Source organism: Micromesistius poutassou (assembly GCF_964030765.1).
Source record: "Micromesistius poutassou genome assembly, chromosome: 1".
Classification (NCBI taxonomy): Eukaryota; Metazoa; Chordata; class Actinopteri; order Gadiformes; family Gadidae; genus Micromesistius; species Micromesistius poutassou.
The window spans coordinates 407,356-433,924 of record NC_140271.1 but is presented as its reverse complement, the minus strand read 5'-3'; the positions used below and the strand labels follow the sequence as shown (position 1 = coordinate 433,924).

At 43.5% G+C, this 26,569-nt stretch overlaps 2 protein-coding genes across 2 annotated transcripts in view; one reads left to right on the top strand and one right to left on the bottom strand.

Annotated features, from left to right (window-relative positions):
• The window catches only part of mrc2 (mannose receptor, C-type 2), a gene marked incomplete at its 5' end in the record, with an annotated part of 43,706 nt that extends 27,918 nt beyond the window's left edge, over nucleotides 1-15,788 (top strand). The window contains 17 exons of the mRNA XM_084470014.1: nucleotides 1,572-1,714; nucleotides 2,464-2,560; nucleotides 3,072-3,201; nucleotides 3,898-3,933; nucleotides 4,157-4,323; nucleotides 5,413-5,581; nucleotides 6,473-6,615; nucleotides 7,445-7,559; nucleotides 8,042-8,208; nucleotides 8,599-8,707; nucleotides 8,979-9,217; nucleotides 9,697-9,862; nucleotides 10,080-10,226; nucleotides 11,621-11,734; nucleotides 12,120-12,296; nucleotides 12,436-12,459; nucleotides 14,387-15,788. Coding sequence (XP_084326140.1) covers nucleotides 1,572-1,714; nucleotides 2,464-2,560; nucleotides 3,072-3,201; nucleotides 3,898-3,933; nucleotides 4,157-4,323; nucleotides 5,413-5,581; nucleotides 6,473-6,615; nucleotides 7,445-7,559; nucleotides 8,042-8,208; nucleotides 8,599-8,707; nucleotides 8,979-9,217; nucleotides 9,697-9,862; nucleotides 10,080-10,226; nucleotides 11,621-11,734; nucleotides 12,120-12,296; nucleotides 12,436-12,459; nucleotides 14,387-14,607 — 2,364 coding nt within the window. The 3' untranslated portion in view covers nucleotides 14,608-15,788. The remainder of the gene's footprint in view (nucleotides 1-1,571; nucleotides 1,715-2,463; nucleotides 2,561-3,071; nucleotides 3,202-3,897; nucleotides 3,934-4,156; nucleotides 4,324-5,412; nucleotides 5,582-6,472; nucleotides 6,616-7,444; nucleotides 7,560-8,041; nucleotides 8,209-8,598; nucleotides 8,708-8,978; nucleotides 9,218-9,696; nucleotides 9,863-10,079; nucleotides 10,227-11,620; nucleotides 11,735-12,119; nucleotides 12,297-12,435; nucleotides 12,460-14,386) is intronic.
• A 6,455-nt stretch (nucleotides 15,789-22,243) lies between these two features.
• LOC311366605 (rho-related GTP-binding protein RhoN-like) overlaps nucleotides 22,244-26,569 on the bottom strand; it is a gene marked incomplete at its 3' end in the record, with an annotated part of 34,271 nt that continues 29,945 nt past the window's right edge. The window contains exons 4-5 of the mRNA XM_084485392.1: nucleotides 26,097-26,231; nucleotides 22,244-22,531 (exon numbers count right to left, since the gene is read on the bottom strand). Of these exons, the coding sequence (XP_084341518.1) occupies nucleotides 22,244-22,531; nucleotides 26,097-26,231 (423 nt within the window). The remainder of the gene's footprint in view (nucleotides 22,532-26,096; nucleotides 26,232-26,569) is intronic.

The following is a 26,569-nucleotide window of genomic DNA, read 5'->3' as shown; positions in this document are numbered from 1 at the left end:
CTCCTCGCTGGTACCTCACTGACAACACTGCTACAAGGTGACCCTCCCTCGCTGGTACCTCACTGACACACTGCTACAAGGTGACCCTCCTCGCTGGTACCTCACTGACACACTGCTACAAGGTGACCCTCCCCCGCTGGTACCTCACTGACACACTGCTACAAGGTGACCCTCCTCGCTGGTACCTACCTCACTGACACACTGCTACAAGGTGACCCTCCCTCCTCGCTGGTACCTCACTGACAACACTGCTACAAGGTGACCCTCCCTCGCTGGTACCTCACTGACACACTGCTACAAGGTGACCCTCCCCCGCTGGTACCTACCTCACTGACAACACTGCTACAAGGTGACCCTCCTCCTCGCTGGTACCTCACTGACACACTGCTACAAGGTGACCCTCCCCCGCTGGTACCTCACTGACACACTGCTACAAGGTGACCCTCCTCGCTGGTACCTCACTGACACACTGCTACAAGGTGACCCTCCTCGCTGGTACCTCACTGACAACACTGCTACAAGGTGACCCTCCTCGCTGGTACCTCACCGACAACACTGCTACAAGGTGACCCTCCTCGCTGGTACCTCACTGACAACACTGCTACAAGGTGACCCTCCTCGCTGGTACCTCACTGACAACACTGCTACAAGGTGACCCTCCTCGCTGGTACCTCACTGACAACACTGCTACAAGGTGACCCTCCCCCGCTGGTACCTCACTGACACACTGCTACAAGGTGACCCTCCTCCTCGCTGGTACCTCACTGACACACTGCTACAAGGTGACCCTCCTCCCCCGCTGGTACCTCACTGACACACTGCTACAAGGTGACCCTCTACAGGGTTCCTACGTTTTTCGTAGGAACCCTGTTGTATTTCTTAGTATTATTATTATTATTATTATTAACTGTCCTTCAGAAAACATATGAACCCTTTTGTATTCGTTAGTATTATTTAATTTTTTTTTTTTTTAAGTTTTAAAAAATGGCAGGCTTGTCGAACTCGTAAATTTAAAAAAAAAGGCCTGGAAGTTCAAGATTTAAACAGGCTGTCATTACCACTAGGAACGTTCAATATGCATGAAACTTTCAAATCGCAACCCATATGATCAGACTATTTAGACTTAATGCAATGACTACAATTTGACCAAACACCCATACATAAACTGCTTTGGTGCTATCTCAGATGTTTCAACAGTTGTAACGTTGCGTCAAAACCATGTAGCCTTAACCAAATCATAGCATTTCTAATGGTAAATGGTCCTCATTTATAAAGCGCTTTTATCCAAAGCGCTTTACAGTGTTGACTGACATTCACCCATTCATGCACACATTCACACACCGACGGCAGAGTCAACCATGCAGGGTCAGGAGCAATTAGGGTGAGGCGTCTCGCTCAGGGACAACACGACACTCGGTAGCTAGGAGGAGCCGGGGATCGAACCAGCAACCTTGTGGTTACCAGCCAACCCGCTCTACCTCCTGAGCTAATGCCGCCCTAATGGGGGAAATATATTTTTCCTTTCATAATAAAATGATACAACATTGTATTACACATCACACTGCGTCCAGGTGTTCCCCACGTCCCTGCTGACGCCGAAGCTGACCTGGCTGCAGGCCCACCTGTTCTGCCAGGGATACGGGGCCAACCTGCTCAGCATCAGCAGCCCCGAGGAAGAGCTCTACGTCCTGAAGCTCCTCCATGACGACTACGGGTGCGTGTCTGGGCAGAGAAATGATGATAGTGATCACGTACTTGTGATTAGTATGTTGCTTGTTCATTTTGTTAATGATACTGCAGTGCATTACATGTAAATGTAAACCATTGTTTTCAAACTGGGGAAGGCACCAATTCATTTCGTTTTTGTATAAAAACAAGTCATAGGATGTATCAATAATGTATTTCACTAAATGAAAAATGGGAGCTCTTATGTCTGAATTGGGTAACCTTTAGTTGAATTTCTCAAATGCCACGATAAAATCCTGAAAAACGAATTATTTGCTGCTAAATTATGTATTTGCTCTTACTTCTTGTATTAAGGCTTGTTACTTAGCAATGACACGTGAAGGGGCGTAGCACCAAATTCTGGGCCCTATATACAAGAAGTCCTGATGCCCCCCCCCCCCGCTAAAAAAATTTAGCAGGCAGCTAGGATGATATAGCCATAGGATGCTTCTCTAGCCAATTACATCGCTCTATTGTCAATTGTAACTCATAGCACATTGATTGACAGCCAGCTTTGGTTTCTGATGGCGCTCACGTAGCACAGCTGTAGCGAAACTCTACCCTAGCCACCACAGTGTAACAAAATGCCATCTGACATACGTTGGACATTATTTAAGGCCTTTAAGGATATGAAGAACAATGGCTATCGAGAAAGGCCAGCAGGCAGAGACAATGTGAATCTGCAACTGATTCACTGATAACAAGGGCTGTATCAATGGAGATGGATGTGCTCAACAGGGACTCTGAGGATCACGAGCAGCACTGGTTCTGGATTGGTCTGAACCGGAGGAACCCCGTAGATAACGGCAGCTGGAAGTGGAGTGATGGACTGGCCGTGAGTTCCGATGTTGTTTTCATTCCAACCACCCCTGACATGAAGAGTCTACACATTTACCTTCAGGGCTAAAAGATAAGAGTGAAGCAAAAATAGACTCGTGCACAGAAAATTAGTACAGACGGTTTAAATAAGAATAATAGATAGCTTATACATGCATGACACAACTCCCAAACAGAGAGAGAAATCCTTGATAATAGCAAGATATGCGAGTGACATACATGCAACGTGTCTAGTACAGAGGATGAGAATGTTCAGAAAAGAACATTGATAATTTACATAATAGTACATGGCCCAACTCTCAACAGGTATAAAATAAAACAAATTACATACATAAACAAATTAGTAACATGTGAGGTGTAAATACCAGATGAAATGTTGACATACCTGTAAAGAATAGTTACTATTTGCCTACTACAAAAAGCGGGGCGCAAAAATGTCCGCTAGCGTATTTAAATGCACCCGCCGCCATAAGGAACCGACATAACCTGTATGTCTTTGTCCCTCGCAGTATACCTACGAGAACTTTGGCCGCTACTACTACAACATCCGGCAGTGTGCGGCGACGGACCTGGGCTCCAAGACATGGCTGGCCATGCACTGTGACTCTGAGCTGGACTGGATCTGCAAGATCCCCAGAGGTAACCTTGGAAGTGTTGGGGGAAAAACAGTCTAGTCTAGTTACTTGACCAGATAAAATGAGACGGAGAGGTGATAAAGTCTGTCAGCACGAGGGCCTCGGATTTATTGAGTAAAGTGGCAAAGGTAAAGATTCATAAAGCGTGAGAGATCGAATATTCTACGTCCCCTAACAGCGCTGAGGTCGTCCGGAGCTTCGCCTCCGTGGAAGTTCTGCTTCAGAAGAGCACACCGTGATCCGGTGCATGTGAAACTTATAGTTCTTTCCTAGCCAGGTGTGTGTGGTAGACTTTGTGTGCGTTATCGAGGGTTCTCTTGTCCCTGAGCCTCCGGGTTGTGTTGTCTTTCTGTGTGATATGTGTGTCCTCGCCATCCAGCTGTGGCAGAGTGTTCTCCGCAGACTGATAGGGGGGCTCGAGGGTCATCTTGACCCTCTTGAATGTGTGGTGTGTTGTGTTCGTTAGGTTTGGACCCAGAGTTTACTATATTCGTAATGTAATGTGTCCGTTAGGTTATTTTTGCCCATCAGAAGCTATCAGGCTAATTCTGATATTGATTCTAATGCAGTGCTAATGCTCACTCTAATGGTATGGTATGTCAACATTAGCGATGTGCTGTGTTTTTTCCAGTTCCTACATCGTGTGTTTCACGAATACATGCCTATTCATTTTATTTGTTTAATCAAATGTTGTTTTCAGGTGCTGTTTCTAAGGACCCAGAAGATGATGAGGAAGGTCAGTACCCTTGTCAGCTCACAAGTTTACTAATAACTTACTTATTTAGCAATTTTATCCAAAGCAACTTACAGGCATCTTACCCAATGATACCTACAGGTTAGGCTGTGGTCATCAGGAATCAAACTCTGTACCCTGTACCCGGGAGTCCAACACCTTAGGCATTACACTCTCCTGATGCCCCCTCCCGGTAACTGTGTTCATGTTTCGCGGTCCATGCCAGACACCAGTACCCCAGAGTGGGTGGGCTTCCAGGAGGCAGAGTACAAGTTCTTTGACCACCGCACCACCTGGCACCAGGCCCAGAGGATCTGCTCCTGGTTCCAGGCCTCGTTGGCCTCTGTGCACTCGGACAACGAGGGCGTCTTCCTGTCGACCACGTTACGCAAGGTAGCGCGCCGCCAACACCACGTGAATCAGATCCGTTTGCCCGGGCAAATGGATTTTCCCTTTCTTTGTGAAAGACTTGACTGTCACATGAGAGTCACTCTGCCCGATCAGCTGTGTTTAGAGACCGGTCGTAGTGCAAGGGCGGACTAAGCCATTCTAAGCCTTTCCTGAGGGGTGAGAGAGGTGTCAGAGAGCCTCCACACAAATTATTTAAACAAATTCAGTCTCTGGACTACAGAGCCGCCGAAGTGACATGAAGGAAGAAAAAAAAAAGACAAAGAAAAAAAAAACACTGACTATAGTTTTGCGAGATCTTGACTTTGATTCGCGAGATCTTCACTTTGATTTGCGAGATCTTCACTTTATTTTGCGAGATCTTGCAAAATCGCAAGATCTTGGCAAATCAAACTAGAGATCTTGCAAAACAAAGTCAAGATCTCACAAAACTACAGTCAGTGTTTGTCCCCAGTACGTTGTTTTTTTTTCTTCGTCTTTTTTTTTTTTTTCCTTCATGTCACTTTTTTTTTTTTAATCAAAACATTTTTATGACCCTTATATTATATTATATTATAGAAATGAAGAAAGTCGTAGAAATAATCCGATGGCACTTCCGCATTTGGGCCCTGGGTAGGCAGGCCCAATTTTCCCCCCCACTATGACACCCCTGCTGACCCCCCCCCCCCCCCGTTCCATATCTTACGAACTTGATAACGTCGGGCTGTTTCGACAACATTCAATTCAAAATTTTGCTGACAAATATGTACTCTGCTGTGTAGCACCAGCTTACCCCTGCTAGCCGCTATCTCCTCATTGAGTTCAGACTGCCGTGGGTTGCCAGTATGCAGGCTTGCCCGTGTCAATGCTGTCCTTGTCAATGTTGTGCTCACTTCTTAAAAGATAGTATTAACGCTGACAAGCACAACGTCCCCAAAGGGCATTCGAACCTGCAGCCAGCAGAAACAGAAGACAATAAAGACAACATAATCAAATCAAAAAAAATATATACATACATTTTGAAAGTACATTTATTGAAAAGTGTTCAGGAGGCTAAGGTATAGGACGCTAAATGTTTTTGCCTCAACCCCTCAGACGATGAATGTGGTGAGCAACAACTGGTGGCTGGGACTCCACTCATATGAGAACGACGGCCGGCTGCACTGGTCAGACCACTCTGTCCTCAACTACGTCTCGTGGGCGCCGGGCCGGCCGCAGCCGCTCAGTCGAGACCGCAAGTGTGTGCACATGTCGCTCCACCCAGGTACAGAGACACTGTTGTTTCCCGTGCCCTCCGCCCTAATGCCTGTCAAGTTCTCCTCTTCTTCAACTCCAAAGGACACAGGGACAACTCAATTTGACTCAAAGCACTTTTTATTCTTTTGGTTTTCTTAGTTGATTTGGTCCATTCAGTGTATTTTGCCAAATAATTAGGTTGTAAACCTTTAAAAACAGAACAAAAGTTGCCATTTAATTAAACATTTTTAAATTGAATTTAACACAAAATCATACATATTAAGCAGCATTTAACACCATGAAAGTAAATAAACATTTGAACCGACCATTGGCGTCTCTGGACTGAAGCTATGAGTGAAACTTGGAGTGTGTCTTCTCTCTTTAGTTTGTTCTCCTGAATGACTTGAGCACCCTTTTCTACACAGGTGCTCCCACTCAGTGACAATGAGTTGATTAGGTCACAAGCAGCCAGCTTGCGGCTGCTGGTGCACTCTGGGTAGTGTAGTTTGAGACCCAGCTGGGATTCAGCTCGACAATGCCTGTTCACTGAACCTACACGGAGGCGAGCAGTTAGTGGTCACGTAGGAGGAAAGTGAGACAGCTGAGCGGATTCAGGGTCATTAAGGTCCAAAAATCAACACAGCTCTTCGTAGCGCTTCGGTCCAAACCTCGTACCTTTAGGCTGCTTCTCCTTCCTCTGTTTTGTGACGGTGGGTACGATGGGCCAATCGAGGAGAACCTCTGCAGACTTAGGACGCTAATGCGCGTGGCCGTTTTGTCTGTATAACTATCGATCACTGTCACGCTTGATCTTTTATATAATTGTAATTTGTATATAGACTGTAACTGCCACGAACAACAACATAAATGACATTATCTTATATTATATTACTGATTCGTTGTATTTTTTTTCCTACAGCAGGGTGGTCGGATCTGAAGTGCCACTCAGATCTGCCGTACATCTGTAAGAGGGTTAACGTCACGGGGACCGTCCCCCCCACCCCGGCGTCTCCTCTGCCCCCTTCAGGGTGTCCGGAGGGCTGGTCCTCCCACCAACACAAGGTGGGCCCCCAAACACAACCGCTGCCTCAACAGAAGTCTGATGTCAGCACTTTACGAGAGAACACAAGAGAGAGAGAGATACGTTTTTATTTCAGTTGTAAGAAACCTCGGCTACGCCTCAGTTGAATCAAAACCCCCCCTTTGTACATTATTTTCTAATAACAGGACACACCGGAATGGATTATCCCTTACATCTATTATTTACTGTAAATCACACAGACAGCAATATATTAATTGTTCCAAAGTTTACCAAGGGTAATGTTTTCCCCTGGCTTAGCGGAGATGAACATGCAGTATAAATAAGAACATAATGAGGTAATAGTTGTGTTAGAAAGCTGGACTCAGGCTTTACTGTTGTACAAATTCAGTTCTTATACCATTATATACTGATTCAGTTCTCATACTGTAATAGTGATTCAGTTCTTATACGGATATACTGCTATACTGATTCAGTTCGGATAGTTATACTGACTGCAAAGTGTTATGTTGGGTGGAAAGTCCAACTGCTTTACTCCTGTCTGGGATCTAAAGCAGTTATACTAATAGTACATCTTATAGTTGTAGCATCCATTAGTAGCAGAGGAAAAACTGATTTCAAAGAATCAGAATAATTATCTACCGATAAAGGTATTCATACATCCTTAACAAACGCAAAATAAGTATAGTATATGGGTATACAATGCAAACATCACAGTCTTTATCAGTCTTTCTCAAAACGTTTCACTGACTCGTCTTCTAACTGTGACCACTCCCCCTCAAACATCATGTTGAATATCTCCTCCTATAGCTCACAGTGTCTTTCATATATTACCACTTGTCATCTCCTCAGTGTTTCAAAGTGTTTGGCCAGGAGCAGTCAACCCAGGCCACCTGGTCTGCAGCAATGCTCATCTGTGAGACAAAGTCTGCCATATTGGCTGTACTGCCAAACCACTTGGAACAAGGTACGTAGATACTCACGGCTGTAAGCAAAACAATATCGTTCTCCGTCCAAGTTGTTTTCTGATGGTTATGTTTTCTGATGGTATTTATTCTCAGAATATACGAAAGTTATATTGTTGTTGTGATTCGCTGGAATGGACCTTTAAAAATGCAGTTTTTTTCTAACTTCTTTGCCTGCGTTTGAAAGGTCTAATTTTAGAACATCTCCCCTTAGTGTCCCGCTGTCTCCGGGACATAAAACTAGACTATCTCTCTCACTTGCACCAACCAGTTGTGAGAATGCTGATTGACTGTCAAACTTGGTAAACACCCGCACTACAGAATCCCTAAATGTTTCTACAGAAATGTGTCATGATGCTACCGTCTAAGTTTTAATGTGATCATTCTTTAAAAGAAAAACATCTAAATCTGGTTTTTGTTCCGTCTCATCTGGTCTCGTCTTGTTGGTGTGAACCTGAGCTCTAAATGCTGTCTTCCTCTACAGCGTTCGTCACGACTCTGCTGTATAACGTCAGCGTGGATCTGTGGGTGGGACTGATATCCGACTCTAAAGGCCACTTCCAGTGGGCCAAGCAAGGCATGCTCAGCTACACCAACTGGGCCCCCGGAGAACCCCTGGACAATAGCGGGCCCCTCCACAACAAGACACCGGTACTGCTAAAGCTAAAGCCTCTCTCACTCTCTCTTTCTCTTTCTCTCGCTGTTGCTCTCTCTTCTCTCGCTCTCTCTTTCCAACTCTCAACACTTGAGTGAATGTGTGTGTGTGTGTGTGTGTGGGTAATGTGATATGTGTTGTGATGTGTGACAGAATGTGATATGGGATGTAAGATGTGTGTGTGTTTGATGTAATTTGATGTTGTGTGATGTGATGTTTGCTGGGATATAGTGTGATGTGATGCGATATGTCACGTGTGACGTAGAATGACGTGATATGATGTGATGTGACACGTCATGCGTGATGGAGAGTGATGTGATCAAATGGGATGTGTGTAATGTGTAATGTGGGATGTATGATGCATGTGGAATGTGTGTGTTTGGCAGGGGAACTGTGTTGTGATGATCCATGGGAACCCAGCCAAGAACACGGGCATGTGGGCCTCCAGGCCATGTGAGATGGAGAAGCACGCCTTTCTCTGCCAGAGGGGACAAGGTGCCTCATTGATCACATCCACCACTATAACCATACAGTATAATACATTGACTATTCAGTTCTCTTCTCTGTAAGACACATCTTATTACTGAGCCGATCGGGGCGATGCATCTCTGTGGACGTTTGTGGTTTAATGCCCATAACCTTTCGACCTAGGAGTAGCACCCTGAATCCTAAAGTGCTAGACGATGCAACACAATCACATCTCTCTCTCTCTTCGTCTCTCTCTCTCTCTCTCTCTCTCTACTTGGATCGCCGGCGTCTACTCCAGTCCCCGACATCCCCCAGGCCCCCGCCCTCATCCCCGCCTCCTTCTCGGGGCCCTTGAAGCTGGGCCGCTCCACCTACCGCGTGGTCCAGAAGCGCCTGGACTGGAAGGGGGCGCTGCACGTGTGCGAGTCTCTGAACGGGACCCTGGCCAGCGTGCGGGACCCCTACCAGCAGGCCTACCTCACCCTGCTGATGAGCAGCCTGCGCCAGGCCGCCTGGATCGCCCTCTACAACAGCGGGGTGAGGGAGGCGTCTCTCTCGGGGCCACCGGTGGCCCTGAGAGACCAGTTTTTTTTCATTAAAAAAAAAAAGAATACAATCAGATTTAGGATTAATTTAATTTAAAGTCTGACTACAGACGTGCTCAAATTTGGGTGAATGGGGTGTTTTTTTTACTTTCTTCATTTCATATTGCGGGAGGCGAGATTGCTGCCTATTTATTGCGGGTGGCTGCCAAACCTTTCCTGGTGGGAAAAACCAGCTAAAACATCCGGTCCGGACACAACAGTTCTTGGAAAAGTGTCATAAATGTTTAAAATCATCCCTGTGTAGAACATACACTCTGTAAACCCCCTTCTGAAAGGGGAGGCGGGTATATATATGAAATATACACTGCCTCATGATTGGTTGTACCTTTGAGCTGGTTCCCTCGTTAACATTTTCAGCGTTGGAAGAAGCTTTTTTTTTTTAGGTTTAATAGTTTGTTTATTTTCAATCAGGAACAGAGAGTCTTCACCTGGCTAGGTGAGGAGGACGTGGGATATTCCAACTGGCAAGTAGGGGAACCCAAACAGATGACCGGATGTGGTCACATGACCAGCACCGGCCAATGGGTGATGAGTCCTTGTGATGATAGACTCGAGGCAGCTATTTGTGAGATTAGTGGTAAGGATTGTGTGTGGGTGTGTGTGTGTGTGTGTGTGTCCATTGTTCCATTGTACATAACTATATATAACATAACATAAATATATATCTGTTTGGATATTTACGGCATTTTGTGATATTTTACTGTCAATGCAATGAGAATGAAGTGCAATCTAATCTTACAGAGTGAATATATTACGTGCTAAACCTTTGCTTTGCTTGTTCTTTCTCGTACCAGCGGAGCCGACGGTGCACCAGTGGACGTACCCGGGCCAGTGCCCCAACTCAGTGTCTCAGTCTTGGGTCCCCTTCAGGAACCACTGCTACGCCTTCAACCTGCAGACGCTGCGGCTGCAGAAGGACGCTCTGTCCTCTTGTAAGAAAGGTAAGCCCGCTGCCCCTCCGTCCTGAGCTAAGATCCACTACATTTGGAGGAATTTTTTTGCTCTGGATATCACCATGTATGTAAAGTTGGTTGTTGCCTTTATCTAAATCAATGAGAAGATAGAAGTAAGATGAAATTGCCTTGTCTTGCTCAGGGTTTGCATCTTAAGTGCTATGTACCAGTTTTGCTCCAGGTTCACAACATGAGATTCAAAGATTCTGATTTAACATATTCGGTAAACCTGGTAATCCAGCTTCTTGCTTCTGAACAACTATGACTGATGTCCAATGGCGCATTTCCACCGGCAGGTACACTTCGGCCCAGCACACCTCAGCCCAGTAGTGAGGGTGCGGTATAGCCCAGCCCAGTTACGGCTCGCGTTTCCACCGCCGACAGTTACCCTTATGGTAGGGCGGGGTTTAAGACAGTACCCTTATGGTAGGGCGGGGTTTAAGACAGTACCCTTATGGTAGGGCGGGTTTTAGCCGGAAGGTGATAGCTGCGGCAGCTACGTAAGAATCGTGACCTAATAGCAGCCCGACACAGTGTAGCCTGCTAATAAATCCAAGGAAAAAGAAGAACGCAACACAATGAACAAAGAGCAACAATGTAGGACGTCCAAGAAGGACGTCAAACTTTTGCGCAACATTTTCTTAAATAAATAAAGCTTTCACCGTTGTCCAGAAATACCTCGCGGGTACTGTGTTTGTTTGTTATCCCCCTGTTGTACGGAAGTGACGATTCTGTCGACCAATCAACGGACGGCGTGTGTAACTCGAACTTGCCGGCACCCATTCAGGCGTCTCAGTACCCCAACGGAGCAGTACTGCGAGACGAGTACGGCTCCGTACGCCTCAGTCCGGATCACGACCACTTTTGGCGGTGGAAACGCGAACCGTGCCACGACTTTACATACTGAACCGACCCGCACCCTCCAGTGGAAATGCACCATAAGAACATGCAGGAAACAGCAGCTTTCGGGCTGGCTGGAAATGCAAAGCTGCATGCATGGTCATGGCAAGTTATTCCAACCAGATGTTTTCCACCCAGCAGCTACATTGCTTTGTAACCTCCTGCTGCCCATGTTGAGTTTAGGGTTGATAATGACTGTGGGAGAAGAACCATTACATCCAATTGGAAACATGAATATTGCTGTTGGACTCGTAGTGTGACTTGTTCGATCCACTTTAACCCTGGTTGAGGAACCATGCATTGATTGTATGTATTGAGCTTGCTTTGAAATGGGCTGCGCTCTCTGAAGCTATAAAAAAACAATCAATGTTTTAAGTTTAAATTATTTCAATTTGTTTCACCCTATGTTTCTGTGTGTGTGTGTGTGTGTGTGTGAGAGAGATTAAATCTCTCCCTTTCTGTTTATTCTTTCATTCTTCCAGTGGGAGCTGATCTGCTCTCAGTGCTGGATGAGATGGAAAACGGGTTCGTGTGGGAACATATTCAGGGGTATGCCGAACAAGCTCATGGAGCTTGGCTGGGCATCTCTCTCAAAGGTAGAGCCAGGGTTGCTTCAACGTATGCGTACAATGTACAATGCCAAATGCTATTCTATCTGTAAGAAGAAGATATTTCCCTAGAATGTGCTTTCGCTGGTGGTGTTTTTATGGAACACATCATATGTTTGGATCCTAAAATCCCTACAGAGAACGATAAGATAAACTACTGAAGTGAGAGTGTAAAATGCTCCACTTTTGTGCGTTCTTTATGTTCACACATTTCCATATTGTACATTTTCATCACTTTTTCCAACATGGATCTTCCTTTGTTACATTCTTGATGTGTTTCGTGTATGGTTTGTGTATGATTTTTCATCATCCACATTTTGTGTGTCTTTGGATACACGTTTCTCGATGGTTTTTCTCCATGTCACCCCTCCAGGCAGTGCCCTAGTGTGGGACGAGACCACAGACATGTCCTACACCAACTGGGAGGCCCATGACGTGCTGAGCATGCTGTCCGCCAACAGCTGCTTCTGGATCGAGAGCAACACCGGCATTTGGAAGCCCGGGTCCTGCAGAAACCGCACGCACGGAGTCATCTGCAAACGGCCACGCAGTGAGTGTGCACACACACACACACACACACACACACACACACACACACACACACACACACACACACACTGAATTAGGTCAGTTTTTATAATATCATGGACTCTTTTGAGCTGGATTCTGTGTTTTTGTTTACCCCTCAGGTATTGAGACTTCAGCGGCAACTTGTAAGTATGCCTGTGCTCTGCAATCTCTACTTCAGTCTGATGTTAAAGAAGTGTTGCGCATTCAGTCTAATGTTAAGTAACCAATAGCATTCATTAATCTATAAAAGTATCCGGTAACACTTTATTTGAAGGTATCTACATAAGAGTGACATGTCACTGTCATAACTATGACATAACACTGTCATGAACTTGTCATAAACGGTATATACATGTCAAAGGTTTATGACTTAATAATAATAAATAAATAATAAATAATAAATAATAATAAATAATAAACGTTTATGACATGTTTATACCGTTTATGACATGTCAAGTTCATGACAGTGTCATGTCATAGTTATGACTATGACATGTCACTCTTATGTAGATAGCTTCAAATAAAGTGTTACCAAATATCCTTTAGCATTCAGTTTCATGATAGAGTAGCGTTATTTTATTAAAGCAGCCTTTGTTTTTTATGTAGCCTCTAGCATTCATTCTTATATTTAAAGGTACACTGTGTAGTATTTTAAGTAATTTATTACCTCAAATCAACGTCTTCATTCATAAATAAGTCCTCATTGGTTTAAAATTATCTCTGCCAACAATCTCACTTATCCTCCTGAGCGAAGAATCCATTATCTGTATTTACATAGGACGGGCGAGCTCTACGGAGACTTCAATGTCCTTCCGGTCTATAAAAAACGATGAGGGACAAAAAGCACTACGTAATCCTATCAAGATTTTCTCTTGTAGCTGCCGGGCGTCTTTGTCGTCGTGGTTGTGACTCTCGTTCTCCTCCTCTTCCTCGCCGTCCTCGCCTAGCTCCCACCGATCCACTGCCTCTCTGTCCTCTCCCTCTTCCTCTCCCTACCGGCGTTGAATCGCCTGATGATGATCTCTGACAATGCACGGACATAGAACAATAAAAGGATAAAGAATGTTTCATTACTAATTAGCACATAGTTCATGCATTGTAGTAGAGCAATAAACTCTAGCCTACTAAAAAAAAATTGTATTCATCGTGTGTCAAGTGTCGCTATACTGCGACAGAAATGTTACCAATAAACATAATTAACTATCTTGCTCGAGGAGTAATTACTCATACCTTCTCACAATAATGATTCAATGCAGTTTGAAGTTTGTTTGAAATAACGTACCTCATCACCCGAAACAAAACTTGATGAAGTGGTGTTTGAAGACATGTTGTTGTCACAGCTTCTTGAATCTTGACACATGCCGCCTGCCGTAGTTCCAACAGGTTGCAACGCACACTTGAAAACGCGAGGCGCTAGAGAGCATATTCGTTTGAATGCGAAATAAAATTTAACCACTAGATGGGAGAAAAAATTACACAATGTACCTTTAAGTAGCCTTTAGCATTCATTCTTACCTTAAAGTAGCCTTAAGCATGTATTTTATATTAAAGTAGCCTCTAACATTCATTCTCATATTAAAGTAGGAGTCACAGCATTAATTTGAGGTTAGCATAAACGTTGCAATATGCTGATGATATTCTGCTTACTGCATACTGCTGTATTTACTGCTGTTAGTTGGGCTAGTTGCCGTGTGTTTTTCACCTTTGGTTGGTAGCTTAGTAGCCAATGTGCTTATAAGGTTGGATTGGTCAGGGGGCATTGTCACTACCTGGAGCTTGCACTTAAACGGAGCCTGGGTCTGTTGAAGGTGGCATTGCTGTCTTTAGGCTATGATAGCCATAGGATAGGATAGGTGTATTGTATTGTATTTATTTATTTATTTTTCTTTTCTTTTCACCTTTGGTTGGTAGTTTGGTAGCCAGCGTGCTTGTAAGGTTAGTTTGGACAGGGGCCTCTGAATATGTGTTTTCCTTGGATTTTGGCACAAAGGATTATAACATCTGATCCTGTGTATTAATGAAATACCATCCATCACCACTCTTCCCTTCCTCCTCAACCCCCGAAAACAGCGGACGTGGACCACTTGCCCACCCTGATCGTCATCATGGTGGCGGGCCTGGTCCTGGTGCTGTTGATCGTGGGGATCATCTACTTGTACCGGCGACGCGGCATCGGCGCCCGGGGCTCCTACGACGGCGCCCGCTACAGCCGCACCAGCTCCAGCACCGCCGAGCAGGCGGAGAAGAACATTCTGGTGTCTGACATGGAGCTGAATGAGCAGCCAGAGTAAAAACAAACCCCGTCCCGGACGCGACCCCGTTCTGCCCTGCCCTGCCCTGCTGTGCTGCCTGGAGAACAGCCCCTTGCTTGTTCAACCCCCTTTGTTCTGTGACAATGGCTCCTGATAAGAGATTGTGTTGCTTAGGATTAAGCTTGTTTGTTTGTTTACTATTATACAGTATATGACTGAGAGAGAGAGAGAGAGAGAGAGAGAGAGAGAGAGAGAGAGAGAGAGAGAGAGAGAGAGAGAGAGAGAGAGAGAGAGAGAGAGAGAGAGAGAGAGAGAGAGAGAGAGAGAGAGAGAGAGAGAGGTTGAAAAGCTGCGTAGAGCGCAGCAGATGTCAATTATGATTTTTAAAAAAGATAAGCCCTCAAAGCAAGTCTTCCTCTACATAGAATTGTGGTTTCTGTTATGGTCTTATTGAGTTATATTTGCTTTTTAGTTTTTTCAAAAGCAATTAAAAAAAAATAAAAAAAACGGTGGGACTGCCAAACATTTGGCAACTTTGACAATCAGATATACTGTAAGGTACGAATAAGAAAACCATGTCATTTCTAACGTTTTCTCCAATAACGTTTGTAAAGTAATCTATGAACGAGACCAAAGTAGGAACAAGGGACCAAGATCCACACACTCTCTCCTGCAACCAAATCGTTTCCATCTTTAGCACGACAGTATTTACCTGAAGTTCAGGTGTGCTAGTTTTTTGTTTTTTTTTGCTTTTATGCTGATTTCGTTTTTTTTTTCAGTCTAAGTTGAATTTCTTAGTATCTACAGCACCAACTGTATATACCGATGATGACGATGCATGCATTGCTTTTGCCAAATTATGTCACTTCCATATCCTGATTTGTACGTCTGCATGTCAGCCACAGCTTGGTGTGACGCAGAAGAGACACCGGTCCAAATGTGAATGTGTAGAGGGGGAAAACGGACATTGGGGACGTCCAAGATGGCCGAATGCAGTGGCCAAGCGAAGGTGTGTGTGTGTGTGTCTGTGTTTGTGTGTGTCTTTGGGATTATTTTATGCACATAAATAAATAGGACTTTGATTACAGTTGCTGTTCTTAAGTGAACATGGTAGTACATAAATTGACCTTCAAACATCAAATTGTTGGACTGACTTTTACTTATAAGACGTGATTTGTATCTTTTGGCACTTTCTGGCAGCTCACCTCGACATTACTGGAATCAAGGCATTTGCTGCCACTTTCTTGGTTTGGTTTGTCAACCATTTATTCCTCTGGCTTTAACAACACTGTTCTGTTTATTCAATACTTCTGTTTCTTTCACCATGAAAGAAACTATTATTGAATAAATGGAACTATATATATCCGTATATATATTATATATACATATGTATGTATATATATATATAAATGGCTGTGTATATATATATACATATGTATGTATATATGTATATGGCCTTCATGACTTGTATAGATCAATAAACCTTCCTTGTCATATTGTTTGCCTGGCTGCACCGTAACCTTGCATTGACCTGCAAAGAAAAACATCTGCTATTGTAAATTCGTCTTATTTGGAAATTTTCCCACTCGCATTCTGTTTACATTCTGTTTACCTTTTATAAAAATAATATTTTGTTGCTTCCAGGCGAAATAGGGACCAGATGTCATCATGAAAAGGTATTTCATGTATTTTCCCTCCCTCTCCAAACATTCCTTTGTGCTTCAGTGTCATTTGTGTAATTTGGTGTACGACTGTAAGAATGCTTCGGGTCTGAGCTTCTTGGTCTCACTAAACTGCTGTGAAAATACCAGCACCTTTTTTATCGTGTGTGTGCGTGTGTGTGTGTGTGTGTGTGTGTGTGTGTGTGTGTGTGTGTGTGTGTGTGTGTGTGTGTGCATGCGCGCGCATGGCTTTGTTGTATGTGCGTGTGTGTGCGCACGCTCACGCCCTCTCCAGCTGTGGAATGTTGAGTCGGCAAGAAGTGCTCAGTTGCACGTCTGGAACCAATCAGAGCAGGGGAGGGCTCAGGGCAACGAGGGGATAAGAAGAAACGTAGAGGAGGGAGAGAAAACAACTACAGGAAGAAAGAAAAAGAGCGAGAGAGGTGTAGTGACCTTATAGGTCTATGGTAGTGACAGGCTATTAGCAGCGGGGGAGGGGGCAGGGACACGTCCTACACTCCGGCTGTCCCCTGCTGGTGGTTTGAAGAACAGCCACACGTGTATCTGGAGAAAACGGAGATGTGACGCGACGTCCTTTGGTGTGCTCTGCATCGAATGAAGCTTGTGGAGGATGGGGGTTGTATCGTCCCTGTGAAGTTTACCCAAAGCAACATTTTTTTACTTTGTTTTGTAGGCCTATGTCTTTGATTTTTTTTATTTTATTTTCACAAATAAAGTTTATGTTGACGATCTCTACGTTTCACGGGTTTATTTAGGGTTAAAAAAAAGAAGAAACTACAGGCTGTAAAATATAGTCAAGGATAAAGAACATATTTGTTTACATTTAGTTGTTTGTCTAGACTCTAGATGGTCTAAGCACAATTCTTCGTGGGGAAAATTACAAAACTGAACTAAATAGCCGTCGTCTGATAGTCAATGGAAAATGAATATTGGAAAAATAAATTGCAAAAAGAACCGTAGCCTCTATCGTTATGTCTATTCCACAACTGCTAGCTACAATATACTGTCAAACTCTTAACATGAAAAATAATAAATGAAAAAAATAATTATTTTCTCACATTCACTTGCATTAACGATTTTTCAACCCAGAGGTCCACTGGGGTTTAGCGGAAGGGGCGGGACTTACCAGCTGTATCGTCTTATTACTGCTCAGGCTCCCCTGATTCTAAATATACTTGCATAAGTAGCCAATTGGTTTATTTTCCCCACATGGGCTCATTTGCATATACCTGTCATTTCTGGTTGGAGGCCATATAAAGAGAATGTCACATAATACAATGTAAGCCTTTTTTTTAAATCTCAGTCACTTGGTTACCGCCATAGTTATGGCAACGCGTTCATCTGTGGCTGATTACGAGTCAATTTATTTTGTCATTTAGAAATTAATTGTAATTGGTCAAAAAGCCATATCAAATAAAATTATTTAGTGATCTTTGTTGTGCGTTATGGTAATTGGTCTATGAAGCTTCAGCTGTTTAGAATAAGCAGAGCATGTTTTTGAGACAACAACGTGTTGTTGAATGATGAAGATTATAAAACGGGTGGCTTAAATCAAGCGATCTGATTGGTTCCCAACTGGGAAGGAGCACGTCACTGCAGGTTTGGTTACGAAAAAGCCAACCAGCAGGTGAGACTTTGCATTGTGATAAAGATGACACTGTGTAGGCTAATTGATTAATTAATCAGACTCATATTTTAGCCTACTAATGTCAATTTTTCATAATTACATTACATTTAAGATGAGGAACAGCCACAAGCCTCCAGATATGAGGAAAATGTGGACAAGGAGGCACATAGGGCAGGTAGGCCTGAGTGCTGATCACCAAATATGAGATGAGAGGACCCTGCTAGAAAGTACAGCGGTAAGGAGCCACAGGCTAAATAATTGTAATCTAAAAATAGGCTATTTTAGAGATCCTTTCAAAGATCTTGCCTGAGCAGAACATAAATACCACTGCTTCTAGTGGGCATTAAAATAATAATGATAATGGTAATAACAATAATATGTAATTGGACAGATGATGAGCCCAGTGCATCAGTTGCGTTCAGAGAGCCAGAGCCCGAGCCAATCCCAGATGAGATCAGGACAGACTGGCAAAACAGGGAAAGGAGGATGAGATGAGGAAGAGGATGAGATGAGGGAGAGGAGAACATCAGCAAGGGAGGATATTGAGATGAAGAGTGGGGCAGAATCCACCGATTTAGATTTTTTGCTGAGGTTGGCTAATCCCACATATCCAGCTCATGTACAGAGAAGCAATCTTAAATACGACCAGACCTTCATCACATTTTCCAATTCAGTCGGGCCTTGCCGCCCTATGGTAAATTTCCCTAAAAATCCAGATGGGCGCTCTTTTCAAGCCCAATGGTATAACGATGACCACTGGCTGGAATACTCTCTGCTGAATGATGCCATGCATTGCTTTAGCTGCAGGAATTTTATGAATGAGGAAAGGTTTCAGAACAGGACAGGATGGAAGTTTGTCGGGATAAACTTGTGGAGGCAGGCCAAAATGAAGAGCAAGGAGCACTGCAGCAGTGAATCGCATATACTAAGCATGATTAGGTGGAATGCCTTTTAAAAAGATACACTGGAGAGGGCTTTTGCAGTAGCTGATTCTCAGATGGAAGCAGCCAAAGAAGCGGCAGAAAAAGCCAAAGAAGAGGCAGAAAAACATTCTTGGGAGATTATGTTCCGTTTAATGGACATCACATTATTTCTGGCAAAGCAAGCTTTGGCCTTTAGGGGTAATGAAGAAGGCTTGTCAAGTTCAAACAGAGGAAATTTTCTGAACCTGGTGGATTTGCTCGGCCAATATGACAGCATACTCAGGCTTCATCTTGACGTAGTCAAGGAAAAACAACCATCAAACCAAAGGTGCCAGGTGTCTCTCATGTCCAATAGGACACAAAATGACCTCATAAAAGCACTTAGTGTTTATGTGAAACGAATCATACAGAAGGAAGTGACAGAAGCATCACAATTTTCTATTTTGCTGGACGAGACTTCTGATGTGTCACATATTGAGCAGGTGTCCTTTGTTGTGCGATATGTCCCAACATGACTATAAAGGAACGCTTTGTCCAACTATGTGATGTGGCATCAACAACGGGAGAGGCACTGGAGAATGTAGTGATGAAGCTACTTGAGCAAAACAACTTCAACATTCAAGATGTCTGTGGACAGGGATATATGATGGAGCAGCCAATATGAGTGGACGCTACAATGGGCTGCAGTCCCAGATTCAGAGACAAAATGAGAGAGCATTGTATGTGCACTGCCATGCACATTGTTTAAATCTCGTTTTAGTTGAGAGTGCAAAATCCAACAAGCACTTTGTGGATTTCTTCACAGTAGTTGAGAGGCTGTACACAGATTCATTGCAAACTCTACAAAGTGCCATGCTGCATTTGTGGATACTCAAAAAGCCATGAATCCAGACCAACGTGTCCTTGAACTACAGAGGCTTTCAGACACCCGGTGGAGCTGCAGAGAAGATGCTTTAAAGACAATTAGGAAGGTCCTCCCTGCTGCCCTAAAGTACTTGCGAGATCTGAGAGAGTGTGACCCCCCCGATCTGATCCCGATCCCCCCCCCCCCCCGACGTTCATGGAGACATCAGTTGCCTCAAAAGTACTCCAGCAGGATGACCTGGACATGGCTGCTGCTTGTGTTAGATGGTGTCCTGAAGCGAGTAGTGGAACTGAGGAGAGACAGCCAATTCTCACAAACATACAACACTGCCAAATCAATCGCAGAGGAAAATGACATAAGCATTCCGACAAAGATTCCATGGTAGATGAGGAAAAGTCCCTGCAAAGCTGAAATACACTTCCAAATCAGCAACAGAAGATGATGATGAAGTCCAGACCTTGGAGGAATATTACAGGGGAAGAACATACTATACCTTTCTGGACAGACTGAGACGGGAACTTGAGAGAAGATTTTCACGGGGAAGGACTCGGGACATTGTGATGTCACTGCAGAGACTCACTGACCCACAGCAGTGGAAGGATAGCGGCCGAGGTTTTGATACAGCACATTCACTATGTGGATTTTATGGACTTCAGGGGGGAAGACACCAACCTTAAAACAGAGTTGAGAGTCTTCCAATGCGTTCCAAGTGTCCCAAGAGGACAGTCAAGTCTATGCTTGAACTCAAACTCATTAAAATATATGCTACTCTACTCGTCTCCACTGCAACGGTAGAACGTTCATTCTCAAAGCTGAAGCTGGTAAAAACAAGGCTCCGAAATCAGTGTGGTCAAGAGCGGCTGTCTGACCTCCTCCTGCTGTCCATAGAGAAGGACAGGTTCTGAAGATTTATATTGAAATGGCCCCTAATAGGCGGCTTCTCCTTTGAAGCTTTGCATTTTTAATTGATGTAATGTTTTTAATTTATGTAAATTTGGAGAAACTTATCAGTGACTTGATAGGATATCGTTTTAAATTATGTTTGTGTTCATGTTATGTTCTTCTTCTTCAAGTCATGTTTTTCTGCTTTATCATTAATAGTAGTAGTAGTTTTTTTTGGGGGGGGGGGGGGTGCCCTTTTTTCAGGTCAGAGCAACTGCCCCTCAAAATTCCTGTGCACGTCCGTTGTTGTATTTGTCGTCATGTTGGAGCATGAAAGTTGTTTTGTGGACAATGAAAATGTAAAATGTGCAACTTAATGTGTTGGAGTCAGGGCTGTGAACATGTTATAGTGTTAGTTCAACTCACTTTGTAGGGGCACTTTTCCAGTTTTATTGTATACACGTGCGTCCGAGTGCTACAGGGTTTCCATTCATTATATTACATGTTTTTTATTCCATTACGGGTGGAGCACAAAAAAAAAAAAAAATTCACGGTTAATGCCAGAGAAACTAGAAAAACCCTGGGGCTAAACTGTCTATTACTGACTGTTTATTACATTTTTTTGCATTTCTAATGATGTTGGAATGTAAAACTGCACCAAAGGTCACACAAACTAATTAAACAAAACAAACAGAACGAATTAAATAAAACTTTTCCATCTTAATAGGGAAAAGATGAATGAACCAAATAGACACAAATAAATGATCCTCAGTTATCCAGTTGTTGCTTTATTTTAATCTCAAAATAGCAGAAAATTGCTATATGATTCATGAAAAAAAAAAGAATAGCAACAGCTTCAACGTCACTGAATAAGATATGAGTGAGATATGTAGGAGTTGATGAAAGGCATCATGTAAATTTTAAAAATTGTGAATGTGTGAAAGGAGGTGTTGTAAAATGCACTTTGTGGTTGCAATTTTGAAAAGCCTATTCTGTCACAATGTTAACCTCAGTCATCTAAATGAAAAAAAAAAAATCTTTCATATGCCTAAATTCCCTCATTCATAGTCAATGGTCATCATTCTTTTATTCCACACCAAAAAAATCCCTTTTTCCCTAAACCTCAAATACATATTCCTCAAACATTGTTAACAGAAAAGGAGAGATAATGGTCCAGTGTCAACTTGTGCTCTATTCAGTACAGCTGCTTTACCAATCCCTTGATGGAGAAGTCTCTGGAAAGTTCTTGGCCCGTGGGGGGAACTGCACTGCACTTTCTCTCCCCCCATCATCATCTTTAAACGTCTTCATCCTCCAGTCGGATAAAAACAAGTCCAATAACAAGTCCAATAATCAGTTTCCCGAGACAAAACATACACAGCAAAGTAGAAAAATGTTCACACACACAAACACACACACACACACACACGGCGCGCAAACAAACATTTTTGTCCAAAGCGTTTTGTTTCCACAATGCTTTTTTTTTTTTGTCGCAGTGTAAAAACAAATGAAAAAAAACTGAAGAGGAATTTCTTTGAGCAACATAAATAAAAATCAAATATTTTTTGTATATATATATATATATATATATATATATATATATATATATATATATATATATATATATAATGTGTCTTATGAATATATAGAGATACAGGTCCTGCGCCGCCGGTGGGGTGGGGGGGGGGGGGGTTCTCTACATGAGCGCGCAGCTCTTGGCCCGCTCCTTCCTCATGGCCGGGCCGGACTCCAGGTCCTCGTCCCGCCCGGGGAGGCGGGGGGGGGTCGTCTGGTGGGGGTGGGACGCCCTCTTCAGGCTCCTTCGGGAGCTGCTGCTGTGCTTTAGCTGTGGCTGGCTGCCGCGGGGCCGGCGCACCGACGCCAGTGTGGTGACGTGGAAGACGTCCCGCACGCTGTTCTCTGACACCTTGGAGGTGCACTCCACGTACGCCACCGCGCCCATCTGCCGGGCTACCGCGCTGCCCTGGGGAGACGCCAGAGAGAGGAGGGAGAGGAGGGAGGGAGGGTGGGTTCAGACACCATGGAGGGTGTTCGTAGTTTCAACGTTGTCGTCATAGTCGCTGTCAAATTCATCGTCATTTCATCGTCGTCGTTTCATCATCATCATCATTTCATTAGCACTGTCATCATCCTCGTCATCCTCCTCATCATCTCATCCTCATCATTTCGTCAGCTTTGTCATCATCATCGTCATCATTTACATTATCATCATTCTCAGCATCAGCATCATCTTCTTCATCATCACCATCAACATCATCATATTCTTTGTCCACCATCCATTAAGTAACAGATAAAGCACTTTCAATTGATCTCCCATGCAGTTAAACCACTCCTTACTGGTTAAGCAGATGTCCTTTTTTTTGTGTATGAGCGTATTGGTTTTGTGTGTGTGTTTGCCGATGTGGAAAAGCCATAATAATGCCAGCGACATGTGATTTTTGCTGGGAAGACATGACAAAAAGGTTACTGGGACTTTAAGCTAGGTGACCTTAGGTGGCAAGGGGAGGAGTTACAGACAGGTACCAGGAAGCAGATGAACAAAGGAAAAATGTTTGGGATGGCCCAGGGAGGAGGGTGGTGAGTTTAGGAAATGAGGGATCCTGAAATCTTAAAACCCCACCAAACTCCTGAGAAGGCCACGCTATACAGACAACAACGATGGAGTATATTTGTTTGAGCCTGCCTTACCGGTGAGATCCTTCCATTTTTTCTACAATGCATTGTTAGTGGACTACTTTTATGTGTTTTTTGGTGGAATACTTTTTTGGTGGTTTTTTGGGCTTTGGACTTTCAGGGTTTGGGTGCTGGACTTTGGGAGACTTGGGGAAGGGTGAAGAAAAAACAAAAACGTATGGTGTATAAAAGCTGTGGTCAATTTGATGTTACTGATACAATTATCAAAATCAATACAAAAGCTTTTGAGAAAACAGTTTGTTTATGGGGTATTTTCTTTGGAATATACTGGATGGCTGATGGGAATGTGATTTGATTGATGTTTTTTTGGAATAAGATGAGTTTACATATGTAACATATGAAATATATTATGTAGTTTTCCGAACAAAAAGTGATAGTCTACCTGAAAGAGAAATCAGGGTGATTGTTACAGAATGATGAAATGCCTTATAATTATACTGCAAAACAATTTCCCCACCAGAACGAATAAAGTATATCTCTATCATCATCATCTTCCTTATCGTCATAATCATCTCAGGATCATCATTTGATCATCATCCTCATAATTTCTTCAGCATTTTCATCATCCTCATTCTCATCATCATCATTCTCATTATCCTGATGTAATCATCAGCATCTTCTTCTTTAAAATAACTGAGGTCAACTTGTGTATCATCTTCTATCTCCTTATTCTCTGGTTTTCATTGTTAATGTTTTGTTTTAGATGCTTTTAATTGGTCTAGCTTGGGGCTCCCCCCTTCCCTCAGTCTCTCTGCTTGGAAGAGAAGGTTAGATTCCCTGCCTTTGACTACACACCCCAAGAACACCCGTACTAACTTATCTCCCATGCTCCTCCCTCTCTCTGTGTTTGTGGAAAACACAGGCAGAGCTCACCAATCACACACAAAACTAGTACTACCCTCACACACCACTAGTACTTCATCCTACTACACTTTACTTGAACCAACGTCAGATTACACCATTGCTGCAGCTTGAGCGTTTCATTTTCTTTGTTGTCTACTTTTCTTTATTTATATATATATATATATATATAGTTATTAACGGCATTAACGCAAATCCATTTTAACGCTGTCAATTTTTTTATTGCAAGATTATTATCATTTATTATTATATATATATATATTTATTATTATTATTATATATATATTTTTTTACTTTTATTGATGGACAGCGTTACATTGTCTGAGAGATCATTTGCTCCAAGTGTGAATGACTGCTCCAAGTGAGAATGTTAGTGTGAAATTGAACACTACAGTATATGGCAGTGTTGTTTTCAATAGAAAAAGATTTGCACAAAGCAAGCCGATCCACTTTTCCATGTTGATAAAAGCATTAAAATGAGAAAAAAATAATGGGGCAAAAACAATCAAGGGACATTTAGAATAGATAAAAATGTGCGATTAATCGCAAGATAACTATAACATTAATGCGATTAATCGCAATTAAATATTTTAATCGTTTGACAGCACTAATATATATATATAATAATAATAATGGTTATAGTCTTTGGATTAAAGAAGCTCATAACACACACAATTTCTTCAGAAAACTGTGTGTGTGTGTGTGTGTGTGTGTGTGTGTGTGTGTGTGTGTGTGTGTGTGTGTGTGTGTGTGTGTGTGTGTGTGTGTGTGTGTGTGTGTGTGTGTGTGTGTGTGTGTGTGTTATTAGCATCTGCTGTTTGACACACATTGACGTTGGCTCAGACTAATGCTAGTGACTGATAAACAGTAGCTTAATAAGCCAACACAATGAAGGAGTCCGCACATGGTCAATTTAAATGCGTAGCCCTGAACTCTGAATAATCATTTATTCGAGATTGAATGAATTAAACAGTTTTTTCTTGTTGTTGTTGTTTTGGATGCTGTGTTGCTCAAGCAGCAGGCAAAGCTTTCAGACAGCTGTGGAAAGAAAGACCTTCTTTGTTCCCAGGGCTTTTGTGTTGCGGGTGAAAAAGCCCCCCTTACGCATTTTATACCTCCAAAAGCAGCACCAAATTAACACACAAAAAACCTGATTAAAATGCACACATTTTTGCCGTCCAGTTTATCAGCCCCTCTTTCTCCTTTCTTCTCCAATCGACTCAGAGGTCATGAAGTGAATGAAACGCACCCACTCGTTTATCAATGTCAGGTTCTTCTGTTCATCTTGTACCGCAACAAAGCCTAAATCTGCATTAATATTTCTGTGGAAAAAAAACGAAAATGTGTCCCTCGACATTAACACTGCCAACAACCTCCTTCAACTCTCTCTCTCTCTCTCTCTCTCTCTCTCTCTCTCTCTCTCTCTCTCTCTCTCTCTCTCTCTCTCTCTCTCTCTCTCTCTCTCTCTCTCTCTCTCTCTCTCTCTCTCTCTCTCTCTCTCTCTCTCTCTACAAGCATCCTTTCATTTGTGTCAGCAAATTGTTGTCAGAATGCCAACCAGGGAGGTTCACACACTACCTCAGCCTCCATCTATCCTCAGCCTCCATCTATCCTCAGCCTCCATCTATCCTCAGCCTCCATCTATCCTCAGCCTCCATCTATCCTCAGCCTCCATCTATCCTCAGCCTCCATCTATCTTCAGCCTCCATCTATCCTCAGCCTCCATCTATCCTCAGCCTCCATCTATCCTCAGCCTCCATCTATCCCCAGCCTCCATCTATCCTCAGCCTCCATCTATCCTCAGCCTCCATCTATCCTCAATCCATCTACCCATCCTTACATCCATTCATCCACCCATACATTCATCCATCCATCCATCCATCCATCCATCCATCCATCCATCCATCCTCAACCAATCCCAGCCTCCACCCATCCACCTATCCGTGCGTCGCGCCCCGGTGCCGAGGGTGTACCTGCTCGTGTGGGACTGGGATGAGCCTCTGCTTGGACAGCTCTCTCAGGGTGCCCATGTCCGTCCTCATGTCCAGCTTGCAGCCCACCAGCACCACCTTGGCATTGGGGCAGAACTCCTGCGTCTCCCCATGCCACTGTGGACACAAGAGGGCGGGGGGGGGGAGGTGGGGGGGGTGGACGGACGCGTGTTTGTTGTTTTTTTTTGCCGTGAGAAAGTGGATGTGTGGCGTGTGCGAGTGTGTAAGCAGGCAAAAAACGTGTGTCACACGGTGAAACCGTGAGAGTTGGCAGCTCTGGTGATCACTGTAAGAGTCATGGCTTCCCGCTCCCTGGGCTATAGTCATAGTTGTTAGAGTGTAGCTGACTCCCAGTCGAATGGTTGTTGGTTCAATGCCCTACCCTTACCATGCTCATTAGTTACCTGTATATGAACTCACTGTAAGTATACAAATGCATAAATAGTTGGTTCATT